Here is an 18,721-nt window from a genome sequence, read left to right on the forward strand (position 1 = left end):
TAGGCATATTTTAATAGCTACTACTACCACTTCTTCTTCTTCTTTCATCCTCGTTGTTGTGGTCGACAGTCGCCACACAGACCCTGTCCGGTTGATTGATTTCCGATACGTTGTGTGTAGTTCGGTTCCCGTAAGCGCGAAAAATGAGTCGATTAATGACATTGTTGCTATGTGTTTTCGCGACGATGGCATTGGCGGAGGCTAGAGTTCGTCGCTACAAGTGGGACGTGAAGTATGAGTTCAAGTCACCGGACTGCTACAAGAAGCTGGCCATGACCATCAACGGAAAGACCCCAGGTCCGGCCATTCTGGCACAACAGGGAGACACCGTCGTTGTGGAAGTCACCAACGGCTTGGTGACAGAGAATCTCGCAATTCATTGGCACGGAATCCGACAAGTATGTAGTCAAACAAATTGAAAATATGTTAAGAAGGTCTCGGTCAAGTGTTTGATGAAGATTTGTGATAAGAAGTTTATGAGACGATGATTTCGAGTTGGACTAAATTGCAGATTGGAACCCCATGGAGCGATGGAACAGGGGGTGTGACTCAGTGTCCCATTTTTCCAGGAGACACTTTTACCTATCGTTTTGTTGTTGATCGGGTGAGTTTCCATATAAAATACAAAGATTATCGTTCACCCATATTCACGCAAGCTTTTCTAAACCGTCACATCATGTGAGGTTTCTATGTAGCTTCATTGATAGTTCTTGAAAATTGGGCTCTCATGTGTTAAGTGCAGCTCAATGTTGTTGTCACCCAAATTTTTTCCAACAACACTTGTTCATATGTAGATCGAATATCTAGATGAACACACAACGGGCATGAACACACATATGATTAAAGTCCCATCTTGCAAGGGTGGCTCTAGATGACATTAAACTTTTACCTTATGTAGCCCGGAACATACTTGTACCACGCTCATTATGGGATGCAAAGAGAGGCCGGACTGTATGGATCGATCCGAGTTTCGCTGCCGGACAGCATGGTCAAACCATTCACTTACGACTACGACAAGAGCATCATCCTCAGCGACTGGTACCACCAGAGCACTTATGAACAAACTTCTGGTCTATCCTCCATTGACTTTGTTTGGGTCGGGGAGCCTCAGGTAATTAAGTTTCTTTGATTCCCAATTCCAAACTTAAAACTCCATTTTCACTCATTGCTCATATTCTTTTTCATTCTCTTTTGTTGCTTGAATTGTAGTCACTGCTAATCCAAGGGAAAGGAAAGTTTGATTGTTCCAAATTGGCCCCTCCAAGCTCAGATCCATCGGCTTGTAATGCAACCAATCCTGAATGTTCAACGTACATACAAACAGTCGTCCCCGGAAAAACATATCGCCTCAGAATTTCAAGTTTGACCACTCTATCTGCTCTCAGCTTTCAAATTGAGGTAAACTTTCATCACTTATAAATTATTCTTTTGGTTCTTCCTTTTCATCGCTTCCTAGACCGATTTCAAAGTCTAGAAGATGAAGGACCTTCCCTATTAACATTTCATTTCATATTATGAGATCATGTGTTAAATTATCTTGTAATGTTGCATACAGGAATCTTTATAATGACCTTATACACACCTTAGTTTCATTCCACTTAATAAGTTGAATTTTTTGGCTGGGATATTTAAGAAATTTCACAAATTTAGAAGTCGGGGAACGGTGACGAAATGTTATAGTGTCCACTTGCTGAGCAAATAAAAATATATATCCACTTGTACCAAAAAAGTTAAACAACGTTCTATGCACTTTACATACCCACATTTTGAGATATTACTTGATTTTTTTTTTCTGGAATCAAGTGAAGTATCTACTTGTATTTTGGAATGAACTACTTGGATAATATGACAAATATAACTATATTTTGCAGGGTCACAACATGACTATAGTTGAAGCAGACGGGCACTATGTAGAGCCAATTGTGGTCCAAAATCTGTTCATCTACTCGGGCGAGACGTACTCTATCTTGATCAAAATCGACCAAGAACCGTCGAGAAATTACTGGATCACGACCAACATTGTTGGCCGGGATGCCACGGCCACAACCCCTCCTGGTCTGGCTGTCCTTAATTATTACCCGAACCATCCGAAGCGGGTCCCACCCACGGATCCGCCTGCCGGCCCGATTTGGAATGACGTCACGCCACGATTGGCTCAAAGCTTGGTTATCAAAGCCCGCCAAGGATACATCCACACTCCACCGCCCAAATCTGACCGAGTGATTGTGTTCCTCAACATGCAGAACGAGATCGACGGATATGTTCATTGGTCCGTGAACAATGTGTCACTCACGCTCCCGCACACGCCATACCTGATTGCCCTCAAGGAGAATCTCCACCACGTGTTTGATCAGCGCCCGCTGCCTGACCAGCTATATAACTTTGCAGACTACGATATCTACCACGTCGCAAACAACACCAATGCCACCTCTAGCAACGCAATCTATAGACTAAAGTTCAACACTACAGTGGACATCATATTGCAAAATGCAAACACTTTGAACGCGAACAACAGCGAGACGCACCCGTGGCACCTCCACGGCCATGATTTCTGGGTCCTTGGGTATGGGACGGGGAAATTTGACATCGATAACGACCCAAAGAAGTACAATTTGGCAAACCCGATCATGAAGAACACGGTGCCGGTCCATCCTTACGGGTGGACCGCACTCAGATTTATTGCGGATAATCCGGGCGCTTGGCTGTTCCATTGCCATATAGAGTCTCATTTTTATATGGGCATGGGCGTGGTGTTTGAAGAAGGTATCGAAAAGGTGGGCAAGTTGCCTTCGGAGATCATGGGTTGTGGTGAGACAAAAGGCTTCGAGAGACCATAACAAGATTATCCATACGATGATCCTCCGTTTATCTGCGAAATCGATAAGACACGGACGAGTTGAGACGCAGATACTAGCAAACTTGACTTTACTCGGCATGAAAGATTGGTGATGTGGGACAAGATTTCGCAGAACTGGATTTACACTCTGACATTCAGTAAATTGATTAATTTTCTGTGGACAGAAATGTATGCACTTTATTGTACCAAGGCTAGTCACTCTTTCTTTGAATAAATTTCTGTTTATTTCTTTTTGTTACTACTATTATAGAGTCACTTCTTCTCGTTCCTGGTTATAATCATGTAGCGATCTTTTTGCATATCTTGGACTTACGGATAAAGAAGGTTGTCAGCATTCTTCATTTCTTAACTCTAAATTATGCTGACCACACTATGAGAAGTAATTGGAGCGTGTAACCCATCGGTCAGAGAGTGGGAAGGAAGAGTTGCCTCCTTGCTGATTTGGTTCTTTCTTTAGTCGTCATCCTTATGATTGTGGTCATTGGAGATGATGTTCACAATGTTGTCTTGACCTGGCTTTGGACATGGTCTCATGCATGTGCAGTTGCGTTGTTTGTCCAGGTAATAGGTGGGATATAAGCACGCGACAGAGAGAAAGTCGTCAGCAAACCAGTTACAATGTGCACTCAAAAGAATGGCAAATTTTTTTGTCAACGAGCTTTAATTAGTTGTTAATCAAATGACTAGTTGCAGTAAATATCTCTCTCTCATACTCAAAGGCGGTGAGATGGGGGTACCCATGATCCAGTGTTGTTAATCGTGCTCACTATTAAAATGTTCAACCCAAAAATTTAAACCGATAGGTAAAGAGAGACCGCTTGTATGTATAGCGCGTAGAAACCCCGTTGTCAAATCATGCCGAATATTGCAATGCCCTAAGAGAAAAACAAGTTCCATGATCATTAGTGTGTAGGATTAAGCTCTCTTGAAAGAATCAACGATACAATTGAAACATTAAAAAAACTAGTCAACAATCTGCTATGCCTTGTCCTCTAAATAGCATTTCAGGGACATCTTGGAAAAATTCATTGCGTGGTCCATAATACAAATGTCTTTCGGAGAAAAAAAGATTAACAGAAACCCTAGTTTTATAATTTTCTATGGCGTGATCATACTATAGTGTCGGGATTTTGAATATCTAAGTATATCTAATTAAGTGCTCTACAATTACGTAAAAGAAGTGCTAAGAAAGTGAGAAATACAAAAGACGAGAAAATTTCCAATCAACGATGATGAAAATAGGTTGTATAAAAAACCCAACACATAGTCGTGTACCATAGGAAAATCTTATGAGTTTTGAACTAATGCAAATGAAGGGGAAAGCAAACACCCTATATCCTAATAATTTTCGTTCATTGAATGGTCAAACACCTAGCGCTAGGAAGAAGTAGTAGTCAACTCGAGGCATATCATGCGTCACTCTTAAGTGTGAACGTGATTTCTCTCCCAACATATCTCCACCCATAATATTAGAGAGAAACATATAAGGAAAATATACACTACTTGAAGATGGCACTTTTTAGTTTAAATATGTCTCGAATTTGAAATCATTTGAAGAAAATCCGACTCAAATGGGCGGTCGAATTGTAAGATACGAAGTAAGGACGTTGAGTGAGAATCAGGAAAATTGGATCCAGGCACCCCACGGATACCTAGCAACAACCCCATATCAAGCTGGGTGCTCGACCATGCACTGGTGAGTTGCTCGGCCAGTTGGGCTCGCATATCCCATGTGCTTTGGCGATCACATCGGATTCTTATCTTAAGTGGGCGCCTGGAACACGATCAAAATAGGATTTCGCTGAACGTGGCATATATTTGAGTGTTCTAGGCTTCTTGATGGACGTGTTAGATTCTACCTCATAAAGATATTAGCATATCAGCCGCAAAGAAAGTTATGGAAGATCCTTTGTGAGATCTGTTCCTAGTTTCATGAGAATCCTGTGAGGGATAATCTGTGAGTTTGTTGAGTGTAATTTGAGGGTGTGATGCGAGAGTGATTGTCTTGTTTAATCACTTGTTTCGCTTAATCTATAAGAAAATCTTTACTGAACTATTGTGAAAGAATTGTGAAGGAGATTCTTCATTTTCATATGTTAATTTTAGGACATTATCTTCGAATCAGGTGATTTTTAATTATATTTTAAACAAGTTATTTGATTAGCTTACGTGATAGAAATTAGGTTATCTTTCTTACTAATTTCCTTATCATGATTTTAAATTAGAAAGTTCTATATACTTTTTGACTATGATTGGTAGCCACGATAAAAAGTCATAATATGATAAAATTTATCCTAACTTATTTGGTTCTCGCCCAAGATAGGATAAAATCGGATATAATGGAATATAGCCCTAATAAATATATCCCATGGGGAGGTGGCATAAAGATAGATAGGATTTCTTATATTTGTGGTGTAAGAGCTATTTTTTTCAAATAAAAAACTTATTAAATTAATAAAATTAAAATAATATGAATAATATTTAAATTCCAATATAAAAATTAAAAAATCAAATTAAAAATTTTCGTTTTTATTTATTTCTATTTCTATTTATATTTTTGAATTTCTTTCTACTCTACAATATATATTTTGTGTGTATATAATAATTGTATAGTTTATTATTTAATAAAATTTTTATTAAGGAGTGATGGAAGGGAATAAAAAGAAACAAAAAAAAAAGAGGTGGAAAAATAAATTAAAAATTATCCTAAACAATTGCATTCGTACCAATTCAGTCATAAACCTTTCAATTGTGCCAATTTTTTTGAACATAAATTGTGCCAATTGAGTCCTAAAACTTTTGACAATTTGCCAATTTAACCATTCCAACCACTTTTGGCTAGAAATTGTTGACTTGAATGTCGACTATTCTACGTGACACAGCCGACACTGACATCAATAATCTTAACAAATTTTTCATAAAAAATTTCGAATTTTTTTAATAATTTTATATTTTTTCTTTTCCTTTCTTTTCTTTCCTTTTCTTTTTCCTTATTCCTCCACCGGTTGCTGGGCCTTGGCGACGGCCGGCGACTGACCACATACCATATTTATACCCGAACAATATGCATATGAAAGGAAATAATATAATAAAAAAATTAACTATATGAAAAAATAACAAAATATCAAATAATATTTCTACTATCTAATAATATATCTAACAATATCCTCTTATAGGAATTTCTATAATATCCATAAATATACGTCAACATGACTCTTCGAGACTGAGACGTGACTAGCCCGAGACGGAAGAAGTTTACGGTGAAGAAACAAGAAAACTGGGTCAATGCTTTTCTCTTCTCATGATATCAAATAAACACACACTACATGCTTCATTATCATTTAATTGTATACATTGTTGTGGAAAGTTATTTGAAGGCATGAAAAGAATGGGGAAAATGGCTATAACCTCAAATTACCCGAATTTAGAGCTTCGGGGCGGTGTTGAAGGGGAAAATTCTTATCTAGACATGATTCACCGCGATCGACAAAATTTGAATGTTTCAATCATACATCTATATCATCATTATCGCTGATCTCTTGGTTTTCTTCGTTTAAAAAGGAAATCAATTTAAGTTATTTGGATGCATTCCAAGATCATGAGACAATCCAATGGATCATGCAAGAATGAGCCAAAATGGTTCGGACATGCCGAAAATTTTGCGGCACATGTCTTATCCATAATCAATAAAGTTGACTGTTGCGGGTTCCTAACTGCAAATCGCTCTATTTGCTTGATCAACTATTGGGATGGCCTTAGATTTAATATAAATTTTTTCACATTTCATCTTGACATGATTTGCGAGGCAATTTCGGCATACTTCAAGCAGAGTTGACTTGACTTTTTTGGGCAAAAGACTTGGCAATAGAAAAGGAAGAAGACTAGTCGAAGCACATATTTTTTATTGGGAGCTAGGCAAATAAAGTTTAGGCCTGGGCGGCGTAGACGCACGGTCATTAATAAAAATTTTGTTTGTATCACAATATTATTTTTGCATCGACCAACAACGGAGACTTCTAGGATTCCTTATGCCCCGGTTATAGCTTCTTCTTCTTCTTTTTCTTTTTTTTGGTGGCGCTATTTCCACAACTTTTTTGGATAATACATACCTTTTTTTTGTAATAACTGATCAAATTACCCTTTAATCATAAAATTTGGTTAAATATTTATAATTAGCAGTGCCCCCCCCCCCCCCCCTCTCTCTCTCTCTCTCAATAAAATTTATTTATCGTTTCTCTAGTTCACATACCCTATTCGTACTAAGTTTCCAAAAGATAAAGTAGTTAACTTATTATTTGCATAGTTTTGAAATTAACTAAAAGTAAAAGATTTCTTTAGTCTAAAAAAAACTATGTTTCAAAGTCGAAAAATATCTTTCCTTTCCATGTGATAAATTCATTAATTCTTTTTTGTCTAAGTTTCAAATGATTTTGATGGAAGTCAAAACATAATCACAACTTCTTCACATCCAAATTTATATTCATTCATAGAAAAACAACCTCGAGGACAGGGTTCATAGCCATAGTGATAACTTTTTTTCATAGTTGAACAATAATAAAATTCTTCTTCTTCTTCTTCTTTGTTCGAGGATTTGAATTTCTTGTTAAAGAGTTAAGCTTTTGCTCTTTTAGAGAAAAATGTAAGTTGTTCTCTTCAAGCTAGGTTCAAGAAAGAATTAAGGAAAACTTTGAACTGAAACAAGATAGCAAACTGATAAAGCATAGGTCATTAATTAGACTAAAAAGATGAGAGGAAATATAAATACATGCCTTATAAAGTTGAAGACTAAAAAGATGAGAGGAAATATGGAGGACAAATTATTTTATGGTATAGTCTCGTCAAAATTCCTATATTTTTCCTGTTGGACATCAATATCTCCAAACCTTTTTTTCGGGAAAAATAACCCAATCAGTCCTAAACCTAATTTTTCAATTTTACCAATTTAGTTCTAAACATTTATACGAAATTTCAATGTAATCCTTCCGGCTAGTTTTTGCTGAAAATCGCTAACACGGCTATATAGTCATCGGCAGCCGTCCTACATGGAAAATTGTCACGACAGCAATTTCCAATGAAAATTGGCCGAAAGGACAATATTAAAACTTCGTAAAAAGATTTAAAATTAAATTGATAAAATTGAAAAGTTTTGGGACCCGTATAATGGATTTAGGACTGATTGGATAATTTCTCTCTTTTTTTCATCTCATCAATACTCCAAACTTGTACCAATGACCCAAAAATATCTTTCACTAGATTTTAGTCCATCATGATTGTTAAAAATCCGACATGACGTTGTGCATGCCCATTGCCTAGACCTGTCAAACAAGTTGGTCGGGTCGGGTTTGGGTCCGGTCAAAAATGGTCCGACCCAAATAAACCAATTAAACCTGTTTTGATCAATTTTCATGTAATGAAAATCTAATGACCCATACCCGACCTAACCCATAGTACTAAAATACTTACATATTTAACTCAATCTAAGAAAATCATACCTAAATTGAGATGAGAGTGTGGAGTGAGTGAGCTCAAGATTGAGTAAGGCGAGAGAGATGAGTTGAGTTTAAATAAGTTGTAAACCCATTTATGATCTATTTACGATCTGTTTAACATCCATATTATGTTTATACCTATTTATGACCCATTTACTAATATATAGGTTAAGAAATGGGTTTATGACTCATTTTGATAGGTTTATCATTGCCACATCGGATTTTCAACAATCATAATGCACGGAATTTTGATGGAAAGTATTTGTGAAACACCATGACACGTCCCGGGATATATTTGTGAGACGAAAGAAAATGTTGAGGTATAGGTATCGCGAAGTTTAGGATTTTCATGAGATTTTTTCTTATTTTTATTGTTTTGGAAGTGACGTTGCTCCAGGTCTTTTTAAATTGGGGTCCAATGAATAGTTCCACTTCTACTAGATTTGGGAGCGTGCACCAGAACAGGACGTAACTTCTGCAGTTTGACCAAGGCCAATTTGGTAAATACATTCGTCCTTTCTGAGTACAAAAAACAAGTAGAAAAATCAACATTGGAAAGATTAAACAATTTCATTTCTCAAGGCGGTCGAAGTTACCAAGTATTTTAGTTGACTGATATATATATTTAGTATTAAATGCACATGCATATGGCCCTGGTCCAGATTCCCTAGCAAAACGCGTTGACTAGTATGTTCAAAATTTACGACTAAGTAACATAACATATAATATAATCAACTTGTGTATCCTTGGACATTTTAAATACCAATAAGACCATCTTTTTTCTTATAAATGCCTAAAACTGTGGCATATTCTGATACCAACTGCTTCTTCTTCTTTCGACCTCGTTGTTGTGGTCGACAGTCGCCACACAAACTCCGTCCGTTCAACGAATTTTCAATACGTTGTGGTTTGTTTGGTTCTTGTGAGCACGAAAGATGACTCAATTGATAGCACTCTTTCTATGTGTTTTCATGGCGCTGGCATTGGCGGAGGCTAGAGTTCGTCACTACAAGTGGGACATGAAGTATGAGTTCAAGTCGCCGGACTGTTTCAAGAAGCTGGTCATCACCATCAATGGAAGGTCCCCGGGCCCGACCATTCTTGCGCAACAGGGAGACATCGTCATCGTGGAAGTTACCAATGGGTTGGTGACAGAGAATCTCGCGATCCATTGGCACGGAATCCGGCAGGTATATTGCAAACACATCGAAACTATGTCATGAAAGCCTTGACCGAGTGCTTGATGAAGATTGTAATACAAATACTATGAGACAATGACTTTGGGTTGGGTTAAAACTGTAGATTGGAAGTCCATGGAGTGATGGAACAGAGGGGGTGACTCAGTGTCCCGTTTTACCTGGAGACACTTTTACCTATCGTTTTGTCGTTGACCGGGTGAGTCCATATATATAGTAAAAAGATTATCAAATGCTTTCTTGCGTGTTCTTTTGGATGTGGAATTCACCTCATTTGATAGTTCATGGGAATTAGACTCACATATATCGAGTGAATCCCAATGCTTTGTCACTTAAATTTAGCCAGGTTAAATTCTCATCTCGCAAGGCAGCTTTAGATGACATTATACTTTCTCCTTATGTAGCCCGGAACATACTTGTACCACGCGCATTACGGGATGCAAAGAGAGGCTGGATTGTACGGGTCGATCCGGGTTTCGTTGCCGGATGGCATGGCTGAGCCGTTCGATCACGACTACGACAAGAGCATCATCCTCAACGACTGGTACCACAAGAGCACTTTTGAGCAAGCTGCTGGCTTATCCTCCATTCCCTTCGGTTGGGTTGGGGAGCCTCAGGTGATTTAAGTCAATTTGATTTCCAGTTTCAAAACTTAAAAGACCATCTTCACTCATTGCTCATACTTTATTCATTCTCTTTTGTTGCTTGAATTGTAGTCACTGCTAATTCAAGGAAAGGGAAAGTTCAATTGCTCCAAATTGGCCACTCCGACCTTAGATCCAACGGCTTGTAACACGACTAATCCCGGATGTTCGCCATACGTACTAACAGTCATCCCCGACAAAACATATCGCCTTAGGATTTCAAGTGTGACCGCTCTATCTGCTCTCAGCTTTCAAATTGAGGTGAATTTTCATCACCTATTCCGATTTCAAAGTCTCAAAGATGAAAAATGTTCACTTGACGTTTCATTTCGGAATTACATGCGAGAGATTGTGTTAAATTTAGCTTGGAACGTTGCATACAAGAATCTTAAAATGACCTTACACAGATGTTAGTTTGATTCCACTTGATAAGTTAATTTTTTCGGTTGAAATATTTTTTAATCGTGGCGGCAAATTGATTCGAGTCAACAGAAGGAAGTTGGTCCAGATACAGGGAAAGGCCATAAACGCCAATCTCGATGTAGGCCAATTATTAAATAAGTGTCCACTTGATGAGCAAATAAGATTATTCACTTGTACCAACAAAAGTCGAACAACGTTCAACGCAATTTACGTACATACACATTTTTTTTAGATATTATCTGATTTTCTTTCTATATACAATCAAAGTAACATGCTTCTTATATAAAACATTTGCAACGGCTTGTGCGTTGGAATTTCCTACTTGGATCTTATGACTAAATAAACTTTATTTTGTAGGGTCACAACATGACTATAGTTGAAGCAGACGGGCACTATGTGGAGCCAATTGTGGCCCGAAATCTGTTCATCTACTCGGGCGAGACATACTCCGTCTTGATCAAAGTCGACCAAGAACTGTCAAGAAATTACTGGATCATGACCAACATCGTTGGCCGGAACGCCACGGCCACGACCCCTCCCGGTCTAGCCGTTCTTAATTATTACCCAAACCATCCGAAGCGGGTCCCACCCACGGATCCGCCTGCCGGCCCGATTTGGAATGATGTCACGCCACGATTGGCTCAAAGCTTGGCGATCAAAGCCCGCCAAGGATACATCCATACTCCACCACCCAAATCAGACCGAGTGATTGTGTTCCTCAACACACAGAACAAGATTGACGGTTACTTCCGTTGGTCCGTGAACAACATGTCGTTCACACTCCCGCACACGCCGTACCTGATTGCCCTAAAGGAGAATCTCCACCACACGTTCGATCAGCACTCACCTCCCGACTGTCTACACGACTTTGCGAACTATGACATCTACCGCATCGCAAACAACACCAATTCCACCTCCAGCACCGCGATATATAGACTAAAGTTCAACTCTACAGTGGACATCATATTGCAAAATGCAAACACTATGACCGCAAACAACAGTGAGACACACCCATGGCACCTCCACGGCCATGATTTCTGGGTCCTTGGGTATGGGACGGGCAAATTCAACCTCGACAATGACCCAAAGAAGTACAATTTGGCAAACCCGATCATGAAGAACACAGTGGCGATCCATCCTTATGGATGGACCGCCCTCAGATTTGTCGCAAATAATCCGGGCGTTTGGTCGTTGCATTGCCATATAGAGTCTCATTTTTATCTGGGCATGGGCGTGGTGTTTGAAGAAGGTGTCGAAAAGGTGGGTAAGTTGCCTTCGGAGATCATGGGATGTGGTATGACAAAAGGCTTCAAGAGACCATGACAAGATTTTTTGTGCTTTTCTTTGGGGTTGAGAACATGTACATAGACATATAGATACAGATATATGTACATTTTAGGTCGTCGTTTGGGGGTGGTGAAATCATCGGTTCTGCTGTTGACCGGAGAGGGGGGCTGCCACCGCTGACGGTGACCCATGAATGGAGAGAGAGACTTGGGATGAAACTGGAAGATTTTGTAATAAAGTGAAGAGATTGGAGGAATTTTCTTCTATATTGTATTCTGTACAAACATATTCTCCAATTTATAGTACAATGATGAAGGATAAAAAAAGGAAGGAAAATATGTAAGATTACAATTTCCTATAATACAAAAACAATCAAGGATTGAATCAATTAGTCTGTAATCTAATTGTAATCAATATCCTCAATATCCTCCAAATCTTCAATCATATCTTCAACACTACCCCTCAAGTTGGCGGTTTGTATATGTCAAAAACACCTAACTTGCTCAATAGATATGAATGTTGTCTCTGACACAGTGGTTTGGTGAAAATGTCCGCAGGTAGTTCCATAGTTCCAATTCCTCTTGTGACAACTATCCCTTCTTGAATTTTATCTCGAATGAAGTGACAATCAACCTCTATATGCTTCGTTCTTTCGTGAAAAACAGGATTTACTGCTAATTTGAGTGCAGCATCATTATCACAAAATAATTCACTTGGTCCTTTAACTTATACTCCAAGGTCTGAGAGTAGACCTCGTAACCAAACTATCTCGCAAACAGTTTTTGCCATAGCTCGATATTCTGATTAAGCAGAAGATAAAGAGACAGTTGATTGTTTCTTTGTCTTCCATGAAATCAATGAATTTCCTATTTTAATGCAAAAATCAGTGATAGATCTTCTGGTCATCGGACAAGTGGCATAATCCGTATCACAATAAGCTGTCATCTTCATATCACAATCTCGAGATAAAAGTATACCGAGTCCTGGACACCCCTTTAAATATTTCACCACCTTTAGCGCTGCATTCAAGAGACTGTTTTGGATTATACATGAATTGATTGAGTATCTGCACTACATAACATATATCAGGTCTTGTCATGGTAAGAAAAATCAGTTTTCCAACGAGTCGCTGATATCCTGAGGGATCTTTAAGTAATGGATCTTCTTTAGGTGACGAATCCCCTATATCATATTCATGTGTTGTCAACTTGATATTCTACTCGATTGGTATAATAGCTAGTTTACATCCTGACAAGTCTGCTTTCGAGATAATTTCCAAGACAAATTTCCGTTGGCTGAGACAAATTCCCTTGTTGGATCGAGCTATTTCAATCCCAAGAAAGTATTGGGAGGTCCCAAATCTTTGATATGAAATGTAGAGTGCATATATTTTTTGAATTTCTCAACGGCAGATTCATCATTTTCCTATGATAAGAATATCATCAACATATATCAACAAATAAATTGATGATGTACCTCCAGTCCAGGTAAATAGAGCATAATCATATTTGGAGTGTTGGAAGCCTGCGTCTATAAGCGCATTGGTAAATTTGGCATACCATTGTTGAGAAGCCTGCTTGAGCCCATACAAGGATTTACCGAGACGACATACCCGAGACTCGCCCTATCTCCGTATACCCTGTGGAAGCTCCATATAGATTTCTTTATCCAAATCCCCATGTAGAAATGCATTATGGACATCCATTTGATGTAATTGCCAATTGCAAAAAGCAGCAATTGATAGAAAAGAACGAACAATTACCTCTTTGGCCACCGGAGAAAATGTCTCATGATAATCAAAACCCTCTCGTTATGTGAATCCCTTGGCAACTAGACGAGCCTTGTATCGTTCAACAGACCCATCTAATTTGTATTTGATTTTGTATACCCATTTACATCCAAGGGGTTTACGATATGGAGGTAATGGAACAATGTCCCAAGTATTATTCTTCATAAGCGCATGTAACTCGGTCTCCATAGCATTTTGCCATTGAGGATGACGTGCTGCTTCTTCGTAAGTGGATGGTTCTTGTTCCTCGGAAATTTGACTGATACAACACGTGTGTTCCTTCGATAGTTGGCTAAAGGAAACATATGAGGATACTGGATAGTGTGTACCTAGAGAATCCAATATAGGACATATATAATCCTTTGTCCATGTGGGGGGACGAATTGTACGTCCAGAGCGTCGAGGAGCTTCAGTAATTGTTTGTCCAAGAGTTGTTGAAGAAGGTAGGGGTGAGCAAAATGGACCGCCCAAACCGGGATTGGACCGGACCGGACCGGACCGACCGGTTTGGTCCTGTTCTCGGGAATATCGGTCCGGTTCCCAGTTCCTAAAAGTGGAACCGGTTTCCGGGCGGTCCGGTTCCCGGTTCTAGGGTGGGAACCGGACCGGACCAGACCGATAAATATATATTTTTCTAATTTTTTCATATATATATTTATTTACTTTTTAAATATATATATTTAAATAACAAAAGAAGCATTTGATAGTTCATTTTTATTCGGTTCCAATGGGACCAACCTAAAAATGCTTTCCTATATTGGTCCCGAAAATGCTTCCCGGTTCCCTCTTGCCTTTACCAATTGGTCCCATTGGAACCGGACCGGACCGGACCGGACCGGACCGACAGTCCGATCCGATCTACGGTCCCAAGATTAGCCGATCCGATCTCTGATCCTAGAAACTGGGAACCGGTCCTCCCAGTCCGGTTCCCGATTCTTGGGTTGGACAGGACCAGACCGGGAACCGTTCACCCCTAGAAGAAGGTCCCTCAATAGGAGGTGATGCCGATGTTACTGGTGAAATAGACGAGTTATCATCCTTAGATGATAAATGATTTTCTCAAGACAATATCTCTGGAGATTGAAATCCTGAAGGTGTAGACTGGATTGCTTTCTTTACAATAAAGATTTATTGAGGAGCTATGGATAGATCATCTTCTGATAAGAAATGCTTGTTGTTGGATGATGAGATGGATGATGAAGATGCCATCTCTTGAAATGGAAATACATCTTCATGGAAGGTGATATCTCGGCTTACGAAGAAACGTTCTGAAGATATCTCCATAATGATAACTCTATAAAAATAGAGTTATTTTATCTACTCTAGGCAATAAATAATGCAATATTTGTTAGAATATATTTGGATTTCCTTTTATTTACTTAATTTTTCCTTGTTTATGCAGAATATTGAGATATGGAGAAAATAAGGAAAATATGGCAAAAAGAAGAAAAGGAATATGCAACCCGGAGAAGAGTTAGAAAGTGGATATCACATTGGGAATTCTGCGATTTATTCCCTAATTTTATACGAAAAAGAAGCAATTGCCTTGTGAGAGGAGTCTTGGATGTTATCATATAAATAGGATAACTTGGGGGAACATGTAGTTTTTTTTTAGATCGTTTTTGTTTTTTGTTACCGAGAGTTTTTCAAGTATTTTGAAGAGAAGACAAAAGTGGTGACAGAATTCTTGTTCTTTGATTCAAGATGTTTGGTTTAATTTCTATTGTCGTTTCTTCTTCTATTATGTTCTAATTTTCTTTGTTAGAGCTACGATGTAGCCTAACCATGATGATATGAATTTCATGCTTTTTATGCTTTGCAAGTAATTTCATTCATGTGAGTTATATATTATTGTGCTTAATGCGTTTAGGTGATTGGCCACCACTTGAATGATCCGATGTGCATGTTTGAGGCGAGAAGTAATAATATGCAATTGCTCCTTATAATATATAACCATGCATTAAATGTGGATAGAAATATACCATGTTATTTGTGTAGCTTTCGGTGATAAGGTGGTCCAAAAGATTCATTGTAAACCGGAAATATTCATAGATTTTAATGCGCTTATGTTTATTTAAATTCACATAGAAATATAGTGAATTGATAAACCGAGTAGGTTTGCTATACCTAGAGATAGGATAGTAAATAGACTAGGAAATTCCGCTATCACATGTTTGATATTGTTCTTGTATGCATAATGATCCGAAATTCATATCTAGTGGTTATGGTGAAATTGGATGCTCTAACATATTTTACCCGATTGATTATCTCGCTTCGATTTAAAAATTTCATTTTTAAAAATTGTCAATTTTTATTTGTTCTCAATTATATTTTGATCAGTTAGATAAATTTTAGAATTAGTCTATTTTTAATATTTAATTGGTTTATTATCATCAATCTCGTGGGACGATACTCTTCTCATCATTATATTACTTGTTCAACACGTTCGTTGACACGTGCAAAATTTTACGAACAAGTTTTTGGCGCCGTTGTCGGGGATTGATTTGATAATTATCAATTACTATTAATACCGAGCAATTCTTGGTTTAGTCTAACATTATTTTTTAATTTTTTTAATTTTAATTTTATTAGTTTGATTTTACAAAAAAAAAAGAAGAAAGAGGAATTCGACTCTGTACAAGAATTGGGTGGAATATTGCATGACTCAAGCCAACGGGATAACTTGAGAAGTTTGATCCCGAAATTGAGCGCACTTTTCTAAGGCGACGACAAGAGCAAAACAACAACACCATGGCTGAAAACCAACAGGGAGAAGAAAATCCAAGGAGGACTTTGAAGGATTATGCCGCACCTACGGTCCAAGGATCAACATCAAGCATTAGGAGGCCAACCATACAAGCTAACAATTTCGAAATTAAGCCTTCCCTAATTCAAATGCTTCAAAACGCAGTCCAATTCAAGTGGATTGCCGAACGATGATCCTAATATCCATTTAGATGCTTTTCTTGAAATTTGTGACACTATAAAATATAATGGCGTTATCGATGATGCCATTAGATTGAGATTATTCCCTTTTCCTTGCGTGATAAAGCTAAGACGTGGTTAACTTCTCTTCGGGGATCTATCACGACTTGGAATGACATGGCTCAAAAATTCCTTAGTAAGTACTTTCTCTCTGCTAAGTCGCCAAGATGCGTAACGATATTACTTCTTTTATACGGATGGATGGTGAATCGTACGAAGCTTGGGAGAGGTTTAAAGAACTACTAAGGCGTTGTCCGCATCATGGCCTACGGTTTGGATGCAAGTGCATACATTCTATAATGGAGTGATGCCGAATTTGAGGTCTACCATTGATGCCGCAGTTGGAGGGACGTTGAACAATAAATCGCCCTGAGGAAGCCTTTGATCTTTTGGAGGAGATGGCGGCTAATAGCTACCAATGGCCGATTGAGAGGCTATCCGCTAGAAAGTCGAGTGGAATTCATGAAGTCGGTGTCAATACTACCATTGCCGCAGAGTTTGTCGCTTTAAACAAAAGATCGACTCGGTGTTGAAGATTCAAGGCCCGACTTGTGAATTTTGCAATGGAAGCCATGCTAGCACCGAATGTCGTAGGTAATCCTTTCACACATCCTCCCGAAAATACTAACTTTGTTGGAAATTTTAGCAGGCCTCCCCAAAACAATCCATATTCAAACACCTATAATCTGGATGGCGAAACCACCCAAATTTCTCCTGGAGCAACCAAAATCAGCAAGGGCCGAGACCACCACCACCATCATTTAGGCCCCGAGGAGAAACAACACCATCACCTTGAGGAGATGGTTACTAAGCTAGCTCAAACAACTCAAGACTTCATTAAAAGTGCGATGTGAGGTTCCAAAATCGGGAGGCATCCATTCGAAATGGAGAAGCAGGTTGGCGGTTAGCTAACCATTTGTCCGAAAGACCGTATGGTACCCTTCCGAGCAACACCGAGAAGAATCCAGTTGAGAATGCAAAAGCAATCACCTTGAGGAGTGGAAAAGAAGTTAGCAGAAATTTGTCTAATGCGAAAGAAGAAAGAATAAAGAAATCGAACCACCCGGCGCCAACGCACCCGAAATTGAACCCTCCAAAGCCGATCCACCTCGAAGCAAGTTATTTCCGGACAATCCAAAGCCATATGTGCCGCTGAGTTCCATACCCGAAAGACTTGACAAGAACAAAATAGATAAGCAATTCTCTAAATTCCTTGATGTTTTTAAGAAATTGCACATTAATATTCCTTTTGCGATGCCTTAGCCGATGCCTAGTTATGCGAAATTTTTGAAGGAAATTTTGGCAAACAAACGGAAATTGGAAGATTATGAGATCGTGAAGCTTAATGAGGAATGTTCAGCTATTTTGCGAATAAGTTACCACCAAAGTTGAAAGATCCAGGAGTTTTACTATTCTTTGTACTATTGGTAATTCTTATTTTGATAAGGCATTGTGTGATTTAGGTGCAAGTATTAATCTAATGCCTTATTCTCGTTTTTAGGAAATTAGGTTTGGGGGAAGCAAAAGCTACCACCGTATCTCTTCGTTAGCCGATCGATCGATCAAATACCCAAGAGGCATAGTGGAGAATGTTCTAGTTAAGGTTGACAAGTTTATTTTTCGTGCGATTTCATTGTCTTAGAGATGGAGGAGGATTTCGAGGTCCCGATCATCCTAGGCCGACCTTTTCTAGCAACAGGAGAGCTCTAATTGATGTGCAACAAGGAAAATTAATTCTTAGAGTTCAAGATGACCGAGTCACCTTTGATGTGTTCAAAGCCATGAAATATCCTTGAGCCGAATGAATGTTTGAGAGTCGATGCAATTGATAGGCTTGTGGAATCAATTTTTAGTAAAGCCACAATTGAAGACTCGTTGGAGGCATGCTTGGTTTGGCCAAGCAAAGAAGAAGCCAAAGCTATAGAGGTCAGAAGTACACGAAATTTTGGAAGCAAATCCACCTCTTCCGAGATTTAGACCACCGAAATTCGAAGAATTGGGATCGAATTTGAAGAAACCGAAACCCTCTATTGAAGAACCACCAATTCTAG

At 38.7% G+C, this 18,721-nt stretch overlaps 2 protein-coding genes and 1 non-coding gene across 3 annotated transcripts; 2 read left to right on the plus strand and 1 right to left on the minus strand.

Annotated features, from left to right (window-relative positions):
- Window positions 1-3,095, plus strand: LOC115687294 (L-ascorbate oxidase-like). The gene is made up of 5 exons (XM_030612800.2): window positions 1-398; window positions 512-604; window positions 899-1,111; window positions 1,210-1,398; window positions 1,872-3,095. Exons 1-5 carry the CDS (start codon window positions 144-146, stop codon window positions 2,835-2,837), a joined length of 1,716 nt encoding a protein of 571 aa, XP_030468660.2. The 5' UTR covers window positions 1-143; the 3' UTR covers window positions 2,838-3,095.
- Window positions 3,096-9,281: 6,186 nt separating this feature from the next.
- Window positions 9,282-11,932, plus strand: LOC115687292 (L-ascorbate oxidase-like). The gene is made up of 5 exons (XM_030612799.2): window positions 9,282-9,536; window positions 9,649-9,741; window positions 9,947-10,159; window positions 10,259-10,447; window positions 10,967-11,932. The coding sequence occupies exons 1-5, from the start codon at window positions 9,282-9,284 to the stop codon at window positions 11,930-11,932; spliced, it is 1,716 nt and encodes a 571-aa protein (XP_030468659.2).
- Window positions 11,933-16,837: 4,905 nt separating this feature from the next.
- LOC130137000 (small nucleolar RNA R71) lies at window positions 16,838-16,938 on the minus strand. The gene has a single exon (XR_008815684.1). It is a non-coding gene; the product is annotated as a small nucleolar RNA R71 (small nucleolar RNA).
- Window positions 16,939-18,721: the final 1,783 nt, after the last annotated feature.

The sequence above is a fragment of the Syzygium oleosum genome, unplaced genomic scaffold (genome assembly GCF_021117445.2).
Source record: "Syzygium oleosum isolate NSW1041296 unplaced genomic scaffold, Sole_v2.1 Sole_v2.57, whole genome shotgun sequence".
In the NCBI taxonomy this organism is placed as follows: Eukaryota; Viridiplantae; Streptophyta; class Magnoliopsida; order Myrtales; family Myrtaceae; genus Syzygium; species Syzygium oleosum.

What these genes read in the sequence shown, in the direction of transcription:
- LOC115687294 (XM_030612800.2), top strand. Translation starts at nt 144, where the DNA reads ATGAGTCGATTAATGACATTGTTGCTATGTGTTTTCGCGACGATGGCA. An exon ending in TTTGGGTCGGGGAGCCTCAG is followed by an intron (nt 1,112 to 1,209) that starts GTAATTAAGTTT and finishes CTTGAATTGTAG; the next exon opens with TCACTGCTAATCCAAGGGAA. An exon ending in CTCTCAGCTTTCAAATTGAG is followed by an intron (nt 1,399 to 1,871) that starts GTAAACTTTCAT and finishes TATATTTTGCAG; the next exon opens with GGTCACAACATGACTATAGT.
- LOC115687292 (XM_030612799.2), top strand. Translation starts at nt 9,282, where the DNA reads ATGACTCAATTGATAGCACTCTTTCTATGTGTTTTCATGGCGCTGGCA. An exon ending in ATCGTTTTGTCGTTGACCGG is followed by an intron (nt 9,742 to 9,946) that starts GTGAGTCCATAT and finishes CTCCTTATGTAG; the next exon opens with CCCGGAACATACTTGTACCA. An exon ending in CTCTCAGCTTTCAAATTGAG is followed by an intron (nt 10,448 to 10,966) that starts GTGAATTTTCAT and finishes TTTATTTTGTAG; the next exon opens with GGTCACAACATGACTATAGT.